This window comes from Herpailurus yagouaroundi, unplaced genomic scaffold (genome assembly GCF_014898765.1).
Source record: "Herpailurus yagouaroundi ecotype Mexico unplaced genomic scaffold, PumYag 142, whole genome shotgun sequence".
Classification (NCBI taxonomy): Eukaryota; Metazoa; Chordata; class Mammalia; order Carnivora; family Felidae; genus Herpailurus; species Herpailurus yagouaroundi.
Window position 1 is genome coordinate 13,194,584 of NW_024412397.1, and position 16,279 is coordinate 13,210,862.

The window sequence follows — 16,279 nt, forward strand, 5'->3', positions numbered from 1 at the left end:
GTTTATTCCTCATATCCTTGAGTTTAAATGTGAGTGTCCCCTAAGCACCAAGCCTCAAACTCTTCTGAATCACTGTGCCTTTGACTGCTATGAGAAGGCATCTCAAAACCATTTTTCACACGATCCCACCCCATTCCCAACAGTGGGGCTCCTTGCAGGATCAATTCTCCCCTTGTCTCCTTTATTGTGTGGGTTTTTTTGGTCCCCCCAAATAAGACATGATGCTTGATTCCTGGGAATTGAGGTATAACGGTCTTATGGTCTAAAAACCTAGTGGAAGGACAACAAACAAATGGTTGTGTGGAGACATGTTTATTTTTTATATATTTGCAATTTCACATAAGTTATAGACACAACCATGTGGTACATTAAGGCTGGAAATGCACATAACATACATTTTCCTGTCATTCACTGCTTTCTTCTGGGTATTTGTTATAAAGGGCATGGAAGGACTACTACTCATTCTTCATTATACAAATGAGCAAATGCATTTTTTTTAGGTAGAAAAGTAACTGATCACCTGCTTCTCTAACTATATCAGCTTCAGCAACTGGCGGTGAACAATAACAAAAACCATTATATAAAATAATAAATAATACAGTAAAAGTCAACGCTACAAAATAAACTAAATAGTAAGGAAGAACTAAATGGAACATCCTTCCACTTAGAGACCAAATGGTTAACAGGGTTGCAGAGTTATGGTTGACAGTGGTCTAGTTATTTCTGTACTTATCATTAGCATGTAGTAGAAGTTGTTCAGAGGGGGAAAAAAAACCGAGAAATAGGTAGAAAAAGTCTCTAAATGTTTGGCAACTAACAGCAATTCTGAGGCTTACAGTTCATACTACAAAATCCTGTGCAGAAACGGAACTTTTCCACTTTAGGGTGAGACAAACCTGCCAAAAAAGAGAATGTTCTTAGTGATTTTGTGCAGGATAAAGAAGAGAAAAGGATGATCTGCCACAAACTGTGGGCCACCGTGGCCAGTTCTCCCTGACATCGTGGCCCCGGTGCCAGCGGCTGCCTCAGTGCCCTCCTCGTTCACATCCACAGTGGCCTGATGGAACACTTTGGACAGAAACAGGTCATTCCTTTCGGACATTCCAGAGAAATTGGCCTGGCTCTTGCTGAAGGCATCCTCTAGGCCCATGCTCCTGAGAATGGACTGGAGCTCATAACGCTCTTCTAATTTGAACTGGGGCAGGTACACTTCCACATCATCTTCGGCCATCGTGTCTTTGCTGGTCCACTTAATGAATTTATCATAGGTTATTTCCCTTTCGAGCTACGAATCCACACATTAAAAAAAAAAAAGTCAGTAAGTGCTCGCCAAAGAAGGAAAACAACTTAAAAGTCTAATGTTAAAAATCAATGACTTTAGGGCACCTGGGTGGCTCATTGGTTAAGAGTCTGACTTTGGCTCAGGTCATGATCTCGTGGTTCATGGGTTCAAGCCACACTTTGGGCTCAGCTCAGAGCCTGGAGCCTGCTTGGGATTCTGTGTCTCCCTCTCTCTCTGCCACCCCCCCCCCCCACCAACCTCCGGCTCATGTTCTGTCTCTGTCTGTCTGTCTCTCTCTCTCTCTCTCAAAAATAAACAAACATTAAAAAAAAAATCAATGACTTTAACTTTACCACATTGTGGGTGATATAAAAATTCAATACACTGGTAACATTTTTGCAGGAAGTTAGCCTGTGTGACATATTTTAATGCTCTGAATGAAAGTTTGTGACGTGCACCTTTATTACTAACCAATTTATGTGTCTGTGAGAAACTGTATACCACTTTCTAAGGTGCAGACGTGTTTATCAGGGAAAGTAAGTTTAGCTCCAGAGGTTTAAACCGATACAAGCTGGAACAGCTTACCAACTCCAAGCCAGTAGACATATTCCCAATTTCATCTGGAAGCAACAGGAACATGCTAACATCTCCAGTGTATGGGAGTTCTAGAATCTGAGTCTTTAGGTCCCCTAGGTATCCAATGTTCAGGTCTTCACGCAGGTACATCATCTGAACAGGTGTGCGCTGAGTCTAAAATTATTAAAAAGTAAAATAAGGAAGTTGATATTAAGATGTCAAGAGTTTTACAATTAGACATAAAAGAGAATAGATTCGGCTTAGGTGTTGAGGAGATATATTCTTAAAAGTCAACAAAACAAATTATTTGTATGCCCTTATAGTTATTTTTAAGATGGACAATAATAATAATTATAATAACACTAAAATATTTGTTTAGTACCTGGCGTGGGCCAAGAATTCCTTGAAATCTCATTGAAACCTTACGACGGCCAAGTGTTATTGATCACAAAAATGGAACACAAATGGAAGATAAATAAGGTCTTGGCTGGTTACTAGCAGAACCCTAGCGGTGGAGCCTACACCTACATCCATGATTGTATAATTATAAAGCCCATGGTCTCCACCACTATTCATATGGCCTTTCAGAAAATTACTGAGTGATACTCAGTAGTTTGAAAGAGTCAACCCACTGTCCAAGGTGCATAATGTATGATGAGCAAGTCAGTGTCATGTGACCAGCTTCCAAACGTCCACTCAATATATCCCCCAGGCATCACCGTTCTTGGCTACTACTGAAAACTGCCAAGGCTTCACTTAACTTTGTGACATAAATGACAGAATGAATGTGGTCATTAACAAATAAACAGAGAATTCCTTCAAATTATTATAAAATTGGGTAAAAAAAAAAATCAGCCCGAAGGATGGCTTGGCATTGTGACAACATAATTCCTAGATTCATAGCCACTGAAGGCAATACTTGAAGAGAAACAGTTCAGGCAGACCGTTCAGTTCATGCATGGTCTTTAACTTTTCTTCCTCTGTCTTGGCTAAGATCCTAAAACATATTTCAAGAAAATTCATAATTCATCTTGTTGTCTCATACCGCATTCACACGGAAAGGATAAAGCCCGTTTAATTTCTTCTCAAACGGAGTTTTCCACTTTCCTTTGAAGTAGACAGCATTCACCAGGACCATCTTGGTGTCCCTGTCTACAGAACCTTCAGGTAACAAGTCTGGGATTTTGCCTATGGAAAACATGACACATGTTAGGTTTCATGACCAAGAAGTGTGACCTTACTATAATTTGAAATCCTTGGAGTCACCATCAAACTCGTCATCTACAATTGTCAAACTCTGCAGAGGTGATGGCCTCAAGCTCAAGTTTTCTCCCAATTTATTCAAAGCATAAATAAAGCAGACCACATTTCTCAGAAGGTTTGCAAATTCCAAGAGAAAATGGAGGAGTAATGCATCGAAAATTTAGAATGACCATCAAACTTGGAAAGATTTTCACCTCCTTTGTTTTCTCAAAGTTTGGTGCTCCTTGTAGATCTGGTCCAGACAACCTTTGGGTCTGATCCATGGATCCATTCAAAAACTTTTTTTTTTTAAAAGTCCTGCTAGACCTTCACTAGGAGTCATACAGAAACAAGAAGAGGAAAAGGAAATACTGCCCTGGTGGGGCTGAGAATATTGGAAGAGATATTCAAAACCAGCTGTCAAACAATGTGTAAGAAACTATGAGATCGCAAAGTCCCATGGCAATGCAGAGAAGGGAATACAAGAGTGTGCCAGGGAAGGGAGGTTCTCAGAAATTGGAACATACAAGGATGGCTTGGCATTGTGACAATGTAATTCCTAGATTCACAGCCACTGAAGGCAATACTTGAAGAGAAATGGTTTGTGCTCTTCCAAAAAAGCAAAACTTCCACATGTCTCCTGAATTCTGCAGTTTTTACTTTCATTTCTGTTAATCTTCACGTTCTCTGCTTCCTGTGTGTCCCAGTTCATCACTAGTTTAGAATAGTAATTTCAAAATCCACAATAGAAATGAATAACAGAAGTAGATGGACTATTTTCAGAGAAACAAAAATATTTTTGAAATTCTACAGGGCTTAATTCATATGCTTTTTCCCAGTATGGGAGCCGGGAAATCCAGCCATGCCAAACTATTGCCAGAAACAATGTTTTACACACAAGTGTCACGTGAAAAGTTATTTTTTGCCTAAGTTACCAAACAAACTCTTTAAACATCCAAATGAAGAATTCCAGAATGAGACTAGGGATCAAAGAAGAGGAACCCCCAGCTTTACCACTCACTGATAGTGAAATCTTGAATGAGATGATTAATGTCTCAGGGGCCTGGAGTCTACAACCCTAAAGGGGTAAATTTGGATAAGTTACCTCCAAAGACCTTTCCAGTCCTAACAGCTCATTAATCTATGAAATACCAAAACAGCTCTGCCTTCATAATAATCTCTGTTTTTCTTCTTAGAAATCCATCTATATGTTGCTATTCAGTAATTATTTGTTTAAGACCTATAATTCTACGTGGAAATTTGGAAGAATGAAGGCTTTCCATTATCAGCCAAAGACAGTGCTAATTTTTGCGGGGACACAGGAGAGGTGGACATATTGGCCCTCCCCGCAAGTATGGTGGTCTATGTGGGATGGCAAAGTTAACAAAATCAAATCCATTCGGTAACAGTTCAAGGCTGTACAAGACAAACCTTAACAGGCATCACGAAGCTGACAAAGCACCAAAGGAGTGGAGAAGAGGGGGAGATGAGAACGTGGCTGGGAGATGCCTCTAGGAAAGGCTAGGACTTTGGTTTGCCACTTAAACTCTGAAGTTAAGGAACGCATAAAAAGTAAGCATGGCGGTTAGGAATGAGCTCGAGAGCCAAGAGTGGTGAAGCACAGGCTGTTGGATTAAACTAGAGTCTGGGTTCTGTTTCATTTGCCATTTCCATCCTCCTTCGCACGTTCAGCACCTGGCACATAATATGTGATGGTTAAATACCATTGTTGACTGACGGATTGAATTCAGGAACAACGGACGGGAGGTTTAATTAAGTTTGAGTCCTTGTGACGAATACAAAGTGAGGCAGGAGCCTATGAAAGAATTGGGGGCTTGAGCTGCAACAGCAGAAGTGGTTTATCAGGGGCCAAAGGAACTTCATGGCAGATGGACTCTGAATGGTGAAAAACAGTTAAAATAGTTTTCTGGCCCCTCTCTTTCTACTGCCGATGGTCTCACACCGGTTGCTCACTGGAGGGTCATGTCTCTTTTCTTTGTTTTTGTCCACAGTGGACACAGAGCACAATGATTTCAGTTCTGATTATTTCCTACATTGGAAAACATGTCTGTCTGCTGTCCCAGTCCATCCCAAGGTCACATCCAAAATCAGATTAAGTACCGAACCTACGTCTTCCATTAGTTAGACCTCAACCATTTTTCTCACTTAAAAGGCCACTCAGATAAACAAGAAAAAGATTACATTAACCAAATAACTAAGACTGGGTGAATTTTAAGGGAGTTAGGGCTAAGTATAGGAATGATTTTTTTTTTTTTTTTTTGTAAATAGATCAGAGTTTTATAAGAGAAAAACAGAAAATAATTGCTTTGGTTTTACCTTTGGTTTGAGTCGTGACCCAGGAATTAATCTCTTTTCTGGCTTCTTCTGCACATTCTAGGAAGTCAAGCGCCTGGGGTTCCGTAGAGTAGTATTTATTGGAGAGTTGTATATATTCCTTTAAAACAAGAAATGGGCCAAAGGTTACATCGAATATATACCGAACAAGTCTTAGTATAATTGTAAATCACGAGCTCTCCTATCAAGACTCAGGGGCCTGAGTAGGTAGGGGTAGGGGTGGAGGGGGATGGGGGGGGTTGGGGGGCTGGAAGAGGAAATGGTGTGGATTATAAGTGCTCTGTTGACCCTCTTCCCCACACTCATTTGCCCTCCTGCACTGTGCGTTATAGACACTAGGTAGGAGGGAAAGGCTGGGCTTGTGGTAGCAGCTCTGGAAATCACTGTCCCTCTATATTTAGGACTCATTCTGCACACGAGGCTTTTGCAGCCATGGGAGGGGTCATCCAACAAGGGGAGCCTGCCACGACCAAGGGCGTTCAGGAGTCTTAGGGAGCTTGCGTGGAACTCTGATTCTCTCCACGACTACAGATTCTCTCAGACTACAGCTTTGAAAGTGACCTCATGGCACGTTGGGGGCCCTGCAATTTCAATTACAGGTTTCACTTACTTCCTTGAATCTCGCAGACTTCTCTCCAAACAGCTTATTGACAGTCTCCAATAAATACCCCCCTGTGGATGCGTTGATTGCAGAGCTGAGCGAATGGAAAGATGAATGGATTTTATCTCCAGCTTGTGCCTTAAACAGAAAAGAGGGACTCTATTTATATATAACACAGGATGACTAAACAAGTTATTTCTTAAGCAAACATTTTTTTTTCAATGCAACAATAAAATGCTGTATTAAGGTATACTTTTTTCTGATGCTTTAGAGGAATCTCTGAGGAAATACTTTTGATGTAGTGCATTAAAACTAATGAGGTAATGTTTCACTTGTTTCAAAGTTTGCTGCGCCTACAGGTTGTACTTAACCGTGAAGTGACCGATATCTTAAAAGAAAGTGAGGCTTCTTTTATGATTTCCTAAACTTCCAGGTCTCTAAGGAATTTTATCACATTAAAATTTAAAATCTAGAGGGGATCTAGAAAAAGATCATATAATGCCTGAAAGTACCCATTTTACAATTAAAGGACAGTTTGTGCAGTGGAAAATCTGGGTTTTAGGAAGCCTTGAAAACAAAGAGGAATTCTGATCTTCAACCCAGAGTTTGTAAGCATGATGATAGACAACGGGGCTTAGTCGCTGCAGCAGCCGAGCCCGGAACCCTGCAGATGGACTGTCCCAGGTGTCACGGGAGACCTGGCTGAGTCTCCATATTGTAGGGGGTCTCTCCACTGCCTCTAGCCCGTAATTCCTTGGGCAGTGGACAGGTGGAGTACCATTCCCAAGAAGGAAGCTATGGGAGGTATCTCCCCCGCCTAACTCACAAACGTGATTATGGAAGTTGTTTATTCAATAGGAGCACAGCTATGCCCAGTTCTTATAAGTTAGCTGGATAGCTTGTGTTTAAGGAAATAGAATACTGAGAAAAGATATTAGTCTGAGATAGACAGATGATAAATAGATACACACACACACACACACACACATTACACACATGGACAGATGATAGATAGAGGGGTCTGGAGGGAGATCTAAGTGTCGATGGTCTCTCACAAAATCACTGGGCACGACCTACCCCACTCCTCAAGTTTTGGTCACTCCTTACCTTCTCCTACCTGGAACTCTGCATCCGTGCATGTGTATTCTAGGAGTTGCTACCACAGTTTCAGAATAAATTACACATGCCCAGCTCCGGGTGTGATCAAATTTAGACTCAGTCTTGGCCTGAAAGTCATAAAGTATAGCTTCTACCCCGGCCCTGCCCGTGCTTCGCGGTGTGCCCGTAGGATATTTATTTAAGGGTTCTGAGTCTTAGTTTTCTTTCGATGAACAGGGGAAGTTGTACTAGTTTCTTTCCTTGTCTAACATTGTGACTTTAAGACAAGAAGATTCCAGAAATAAAATACAAAAGAAATTAGGAACCAGTGAGTCAGATACCTGCAAAATAGCCTCAGGATAAGGGCCTTTCTGGATCTGCTGCATGAGTTCACAGCCCGTGAACTTCTCCGGGGTCACTGCGGGGACTTCATGGACTCCAACTTTGTTAAACTGAAACACCTACAATTGGAATTAGAGGGAATAGATTTATGAGTATATTTTCCTGCTAGATTACTTGACCTGTAAACCAGGGGCAATCAAGTACCTCTTAGTGGTCCTGTCTGTTTCCCTGCCTTTGCGTCGGGGAACAAGCACAGATACTCTTTATACAAAATATACAAGAATATATATTGTATTATAATATAAAAATAATATATATTTTTACATAATATACAAGAAATTTCCCTCATAGAAAACAGCCTGAGTTATTTTATATTAATCCATATGCTGGCCATTTTGATAACAATTTGTTATTATGGAGATGATTTATAACCTCTTCACTAAAATCATCTAAATTATCGTCCAGCCCATAAGTTGCCTTGATAAAAAAAATGCCAGTATTTTGAAGAAAGTAATAAAGTTAATTCGTGACCTCCTTTTTCGACGGCCTTATGTATTACATACTTTTAATCTGTCAAAAACTACAAGACAAAGTCAGTTTGAGCATAAAAACAGCTAATCTTAACAGGTATCGCCTGAAATACTTGCACATACCATATTACACATAGAAATGAACATCCAGGTGGGGGGCAGGTGACAGGGGTGAGTTGACACTATGAATCTCTTTATGTTGTAGGTGGCAGATCCAGATATCACAGTGAAGCTGGCAGGTGCAGCCTGGCCCTCTATGAAGCTGCCTCAGACTCCTTCCCAGCATTATGACTTCCCAGCCTGGCCTCTCCAGTCTCAGCACCCCCAGGCTGGCCCTGTACCCAGGCCTCCCGCCAGCCTCCAACAGCCCTTGGGTCCCACTGGTCCTGAGGCACATCCCTTGTGGGGCCCACGGTGAGGAGGAACTCATCTGGTAAACAGACTGATGGTGGGGACCTGGCTACCAAAGGAAAGGCAGGCTTATCCAGCTGGGGGGTGAGTGTCTGGGTTGGAAGGAAAGGTGGCAGGGGTTGTGGGATCTTTCTCTGCTGCTCAGATTCTACACCATAAGTCCTAGCTGACCTTCTGAAGAGAAGTGGTCCTACTCTGTCCCTGAAACAGCATTTCTGGTTTTCATCCCTCCTAGGGAGGTTGATGCTTAAATCAGGAGTCTCCTGGGCAGCACTATAGCCTTCCTGAGACACTGCAAAGCCTTCCTGAATCATTGCAAAAGCCCCTGAAGAAACTGGGAAATGGGAGGGGGGACCCTGGGCCGTGCTGAGTCATGGAGTAAATAGGGAGGCAGGCACACTGCCCAGATAGGCAGCTGAGCCCGGGCGGGTCTGTGGCCTTATCCTGAACAGAAGAGCTGGAAGAGAGGCACCTGGGTGGCTCAGTCAGTAGAGCGTTCCAACTTCAGCTCAGGTCATGATCTCACAGTTCATGGGTTTGAGCCCCGTGTCGGGCTCTGTGCCGACAGCTCAGAGCCCAGAGCCTGCTTCCGATTCTGTGTCTCCCTCTCTCTCTGCTCCTCCCCCACTCATGCTCTATGGCTCTCTCTCTCAAAAATAAGTAAACATTACAAAAAAAGTAAAAAATAAAAAGAGCTAGAAGAAACACTCCTTGCTTGCATGCCGGTCTCACATAGATGTGTGCTACCAGAGTTCATCCTTTCGATGTCTTCCTTTCTTCCCACTACAACACCACCGTCTTTACCAGCCGCACCAATTCTCAACAATGCAGCCTCTTCCTGCCCCTGCTTCCTTATCTGCAAAATGAGTATGGTGATCATAGCCTCTGCCTCATAGGATTGTGTAGCATGGGGCAAATTCATAAAACGCTCTTAGAAAGGTGCCTCGCTAAGGCACTAATAAAGCATTAGCTGTTAGATCAAGGACTGCCAGCAGCTGCTTTTCATGTTATCTCTAATCTGCACAACTGTCTTGCAGGCTGGGTATTTCCATTCTCATACCGTAGATGAGAAAACTGAGGTGCAGGGACTTTCAATGCCTTTCCTCACACACCTCATAAAGAGTGACAAAGCCAACGCTCAAACCCAACCTGGCCTGTCCCCCAAGTCCTTGCTTCCTCCTCCAAGCCAACCAGCCTATTTTTCTTTTTAGTAGAGAATTAACCAAATTTGCCTTTAAAGTTTAAAGTCCGTACATGCAGCGGAGTTACAGGAAAACAGCATAAAATCCTTGCATAGACCCATGAGCTTAAAGCTCTTTCCCAATAGGGAAAAGCTGTACTGTGCCCAGAGTGACCAGCAAGTTCATTTTCCTTTGGGATCAAAATCTATTTTTCCATTTTAACAACGTAGAGTACTTCACTTATCATTTTCCCTCAGAACATATTGCTTCTGATCCCTTCTTCATTAAAAAAAATTGAGACCCAGGGCGCCTAGGTGGCTCAGTCGGTTGAGCGTCCGACTTTGGCTCAGGTCATGATCTCGTGGTCCATGAGTTCAAGCCCCGCGTCGGGCTCTGGGCTGACAGCTCAGAGCCTGGAGCCTGCTTCGGCTTCTGTGTGTGTCTCCTTCTCTCTCTCTGTCCTCCCCAACTCGTGCTCTGTCTCTCAAAAATACATAGACATTAAAAAAAAATTTTTTTTAAATTAAGACCCCGCCGTTTTCTAAAGTTTGCAATGCAGCTCACGGTTTTTCTTTTTTCAAGGGGAAGAAAATTAAGAGGAAGAGGTGTTGCCAAATGTTGCTGGTATCAGAGTTGAGCAACCGAATTTTGTTGAAAGTCTTGATGGCTAAACTACCAAACACACAGGGAGTGATGTTTTTTTTTCTTCCTTTCCTCCTGCAGTGAGATTGGCTAACACTCTTTCTGTGAACCACCTCAACCAAGGCCCGAGGTAAATGGGTCACTGTGCACCAGAGGACACATCTGCACTCAGCCACGGTTCTCATGGGAAACGCGAACGTGGCCAGGGGCACTTTGGTGTGACTCAAACACAGTCCGTGCTTGTGAGAAAGTGGAGCCTGGATTTCAAGCACACAATGTCAAGGTTTGTGTGTCTGTGAATCTGAAAGAATCTTAATTGCGTGATGACTGTATCTGGCTCACGGACCTAGGACGTCTCGGGAACATGTGCCTTTTTAAATGTACGGTATTCATCCCGTGGGAGCGTTGTGGTGCGGGGTTCAATGTATTTCCAAGGCCCTTGACTCAGCGAAAGTGTCCCCTGACTGAGCTTATGTCCCTTCACCAAGGACTGAAGCCAGCGGCCTTGACGTAAATACCTCACAATGCTGCTGCACACCCTGCAGACCTCGATTTGGAAAACGGGGCCATCGTGCCACACCCCATTTTGTTGACATGACCCCACTGGGTGGATAACATGGCCGAGGCCCTGTGACGTCACACGCTCCCCTTGTCTCTCCAGCAGTGTGGTGACCAACTCTTCATGACACTCTCTTAAAACCACTGGAGGGATTCTTTGATTGTGTGAGGAGCAAACACATCACAGCGGTAGAGCCATTGAAAGAGCCTGATCTAGGGGCGCTTGGGCGGCTCAGTCAGTTAAGCCTCCGAATCTCGTTTTCAGCTCTGGTCACCGTCTCATGGTTTCATCAGTTCGAGCCCCGCATCGGGCTGTGGGCTGACAGCGTGGAGTCTGCTCGGGATTCTCTCTCTCTCCATCTCGCTCCCTGCCCCTCCCCCGCTCGCATTGTCTCTGTCCATCGCGAAACAAATGAACAAACTTAAAAACAAAACAAAAACCAGAGCCTGATCTAGGAGTGAAGAAACCGCAAGAGACCCTGGGAGCTGCTGGGCTCACACTGCCTTGTCTTCCATCTGTAAAATGACACTTGTCTTAAAGCCAAATGAGATAAAGCACGCAAGATGCTTTGGAAAGTATAAACATTATGTTATAAGACACTGGATGTTGTCACTGTTTCCGGCCTTGCACGAGCAGAAACTCTGGTGCGCCCTCTGCACTCAACTCGACGGTTGTGAGTTTCTGTGGTTTAGCGGTTCTGCAGATTTGAATCTAGGCCACTTGTGTCGTAAGGGCACGTGATGATTGTTGGAGTCAAGCTACCTCCGAACCATGATATTGCGATTCTATCATTCCACTCAGGAATGACCCAGTCCTGGTTTGGGGCTTTCACAAACACTTACCCTGGCCATCTGGTCTGCAGTGTTGCCCCTAGCACCCAAGTAGACCATGGCCATGGTGGATGAGATACTCCAGGGGGAGAAGAAGAGATTCGGGGTGGTGCTGGTGTTTGCCAGATGCTTGAAAAAATTGAGGGCGAAGATCGTGTTTGCCACATAAAGGTCTTCCATTGTTTCAGCCTAGAAGGAAAGTGAGGAAGAAAAAAAAACCAGCTCTAAAAGGTGATTCACTATTTTGGGTGATATCAGCAGAGAAGTCCAGGGTGTACCCTGCACGGGACAGGGGCTCCCTCTCTGTTCTTCCTTTAGGGAACCACATGAAGTAGAGGCCAGAGGGCGTCATGCTCGTGTGACCTGTGCAGACACAAAGGGCTCCGTGCTTGGTGAGATGCTCTGCTCTCACCAGCTTGAGTGACTTACTCATAAAATAATGAAACTTAGTCATTTTAAACAGGGGGTTCTGCATTTTCTTTTTGCATTGGATCCTGGGGATTAGGTGGCCGATCCTGAGATGTAGTGAACAGTTAAATGATGAGTAGTGATACTCCACACAGTAATAATAACAATAACAATAAATAGCGTCCATTAGATTCTTACTATACAACCGATGCTGTCCTAAACATGTTACCAACCATTTAGTTCTTGCCAAACCCCGTTGAGGAAGGCATTGCTATTCATGTTTTACAAAGGAAGAAACTGCTGCCCAGAGCATCAGAGAAGTGACCAGCGTCCCTCACCTGGGAAGGGCAGGACTAAGCATTGAAGCCAGGTGGGGTGGCCTCCAGGTCATGCTTTCAAGCTCTGAGCTGCGTCCACAAATATACAGCACGCACAGAAGCAAACACACACACATTCAAACGTGTGCCACATGCACACTTATTCTTGGCCCCGGGTTGAGACTGTCAATCTTCTTTCAGATTCCCTGCTTCTAGAAGCGGCTTAGAGTCATTGTTTGAGGGTTGGTATTTTCACCTGCTGATTTTCACCAGCTGATGAACCAGCTCCTACCTCCCATGCCCCTGACCCCCACCACACACACACCTACATCTGCAGCCGGCTATGAAACAGCTCCCTCTGCTAGGGAGTTCAGTATGGGGGTGCTGGAACGGCCACCTGCTTCTCCCAACACCCCCTAGCAGGAAAGACCATTGTAGACAAAACCACAGAGATCATCCTGGGAGCATGAAACACGCACGTGCATGCGCGCACACGCGCACACACACACACACACACACCCTATCACCACCTGAAGATAAAGGACAGACACACCTTCCGTGACCCAAGTCTCCGTGTGCAGCGGAATGCAGGGACACACCCGAGGTGTGTAGGTATCTGTTAGTACTGGCCAGTGATCATTTCTCGACTGTGTATTATGCTCTCATGGTGGCTTAAAACACACCCTATAATTAACCAAAATATATAAATCTACCACATGACGCTGACACTCATGATCCCACAGGATATCTTCTTGTGACAATGGCTTCTCGGAGCTGAGGAGGGGCTGAGGGTAGGCCCCAAGGTGAAGGACATCCTGCATCTGTAGGCTTGGCTCACTCAGCAGGCTTCCGAACAAGGGCCAGCACTCACTTTCCTCCCCATCCGTGGCTGTCTTAGGCGACCACTTGGGTCATGAACCCTTCTTTTTAAGAAAAGTATTGCCATTTTGTTTCAAGGTTTCTCATTTGGAATACCACCCGGTTGTATTATATCAGGACACAGTTGTAAATTAAGCAAAAGTTGTCCCTGAAACTGTCACTTCCTCTCATTCAATCCTCACAGGATCTGCAAAAGGTACTTTGCCTTATAGGTTACCTCCTGATGCGGAGAGAGGTTAAGAAACTTGCATAAGGTGCTTGCAATGGTGCAGGGATTCAAGCCTAGGTCTGCTTCAGAAACCCACTCGAGCCAATGCCCCCCCCCCCCCCCCGCCCCACTGCCTGTCCTGCTGGTGATGAACTGCACTGTTGTGTGTAAGAGTTTGGGCAAGTTACTAGCTTGAGAAATGCTAGAAAGAGGAAATGAAAATAGGAAAGTAGTGAGTCTGTTATGCTCCTAGGAGTATTAAGTTAAAAAAAGAAAGAAGAAAGAAAGAAAGAAAGAGAAAAACAAAACAAAAAACCTCACTTTTGTTTTTTCTTGCTTCATCACTGAGATTAGATTAATTTGGGTGACTCAGAAATTTGTTTCCTCTTCTTCTACTGATGTAAAACCATCTGTAAGTTTATTAGGCTTATTGGGCAGATGATCTTTGTAAATTATATCAATAATATTTTGGAAACAAACTGAGAATTAGCATAATAAATAAAATACTTCTCTAACCTCGTATGAAAAATGTAAATAAGGCCCCAGAGCCAGAAAAGCGAACTGTAGGCTTCTCCTAGACTGAAATCTTCATAGTCTCCTGTGTAGTAGGTCACTTTGACACTAACAAAACTTAAGTGTAAGTTTAAGTGTCAAGACAAACTATTGGAGAGGCTTTTAATGCCAAGTTAGATTTCTGGCGACTTTATAAAGAAAAAAAAAAGTAAATGAGGACAAAATTAAATTGTCCCATATGCATTTGCTTCTTTTAAAAAGTCTAGCTTTTATTTTTTAGATAAAGTGCAATTAACCGCACGTAACATAAAACAGTAATATGTCACGTCTATACTGCCGTTACTAAATTCCTTCAGAAGCGTTGTTTTGTTTAATTTATGTAATCACTTGCCCAGAAGAATCTAGTAATATCTAGTTACCAAAGGATAAACATGCAGTTTGCCCAGCTAGTGAGCTCTGAAGCCACGAATCTCAGTCTTCTGATTGCGAGCCTGGTGCTTTTCAAATGGGGTTTGAGAAGCTTTTAGCCTTCTGAATCTATCAAGGCTTACGGAGAGTGCGTTTCCTCTCAGACAAGTCCACGGCTCACATTTGGGAGGGAATCTGCCCAAGACAATGTCAAACTGACATCACAGAATGACATCAAATAGCATAATTGCCCCAAACAGGTAACACCTGTTGGGATTTCTTAACTCCCACAATTTACAGTTTCATTACCTTCCAAATATCATGCCGCTAATTAAGGTTTAATATTATCATGGAGAAGAATAAATGGAGAGCATATGTGGGGCTGGGCTCTGTGACATCTGTGTCACTTCCTGCAACACACGTTGACAAGTGTGCACTGGGACTCGGCACACGAACCAAGAGGTGGGGAGGGGCCCCCAGGCACACCATCCCAGCCCTCTTCCCATGGACACTGGATGTGAGATCTGAGTTTGCTGTGGCTTGTGAAACAATTTGTTTTGCGACTACAGGGTGGGAGTACTTAGAAATTGACCACAAACATCAATGAAAACAAAGAGAAAACAGTAACTTTCAGGAAACCTCCCACCCAAACTTACACATTCCCTTCCCAACAAAATCAAAAGCAATTCCTGTTGTTTGGTGACTTTCATAATGAATGTCTGCTTATGGGTATTAAATTATTTATGAAACTATTACTTCCACCAATCCAACAACTAGTTTGGCTAATTCTTCTCTTTCACTAAATTGACCAATTATAAACTAAACTTCAATAGATAATACTCTGGTGTTAAACTGACCCAACCCAGGTTGCTTAATTTCTGGTTTCTGATCGTTATAAAGACCGTCATCTTTTTTAAAAAATTTTATGATATTTATATACAATTTATAGTTTACCTTCCTTGCCTAAATGAATATATGTTAATCAACCTAACTCTTTCCATCAAATTCAGTGCCAAAACCCTACTTAGTCAAGAACATCCATATTCTAACCTGTTCGATGAATTTGGCATCATCACCTGCATGTGCACTTTGGTTCGGTTAATGCTACACAGGCATTTGCTGGCTCCTGAGATTCAAGACTAAGTCTTAATTTAGTGCCATATTAAATGTCAATTTGGTTCAATATTAAATGTAAATTTAGTTCAAATCTTAAGTGACAATATTTTCACTTAAAAAAATCTAACCAAGAGACAGGCCCCTACATTTTTACTCTTTTTCTAAAGACATCCCACACTTTAATTTTCATTATATTAGTAATAGCAGCAGGAAAGAAGAAGAAATGAAACCATATTTCATGGAGATGGCCATGAAAATCAGTGAGATACCTGGTTATTCCCGGAGGCACTCCCGACAGGAAACAGTCCTCAGCGAGCTGTCTGAGTACACACATGGAGAAGGCTGGTTTTATAAAGCTCTGCCCCTCCCACGGAACTTTTTTTTTTTTCCCTCTCTCTCCCTTTCTAATCTGTATCCTTTGAGTGATTCAACATTTTACTCAGAAAGACATCACTATTATAAAAATGCTTGTTTGCTAAGGCACCCTTTAAGAAATTTGTTCTAGAGGATGACGTCATTCAGAAACTTAAGAATTTTGCAATACCTACACATGCCTGTTAAAATTAGCTGAAGTCTGTCAGCCTCAGGTTCAAGTGTCCCCCTCTACACATGCGCCCAAGGACAGTGCCGAATTCTACAACGTCCCTCTTATCTTTGTGCAGGAAAGGCTGGTGGGTCTTTGCAATATTTAAAGACAATGCAATCGTTTTTCTCTCTCGAGTGTAAGCAGCCCCCAAGCGACTCTTGGGCATGGAAAGGAAAGGAAAAACCACTATTTTTC

The 16,279-nt window shown here is 43.1% G+C and overlaps 1 protein-coding gene across 1 annotated transcript; it reads right to left on the reverse strand.

Moving 5' to 3' along the window:
* Positions 1–296: 296 nt before the first annotated feature.
* On the reverse strand, positions 297–15,882 carry SERPINB2 (serpin family B member 2). Its single transcript, XM_040478614.1, has 8 exons — positions 15,768–15,882; positions 11,662–11,838; positions 7,496–7,615; positions 6,066–6,194; positions 5,438–5,555; positions 2,904–3,046; positions 1,868–2,032; positions 297–1,285 (listed from the first exon to the last, which is right to left on the reverse strand). Exons 2-8 carry the CDS (start codon positions 11,827–11,829, stop codon positions 881–883), a joined length of 1,248 nt encoding a protein of 415 aa, XP_040334548.1. The 5' UTR covers positions 11,830–11,838; positions 15,768–15,882; the 3' UTR covers positions 297–880.
* Between the last annotated feature and the right edge of the window lie 397 nt (positions 15,883–16,279).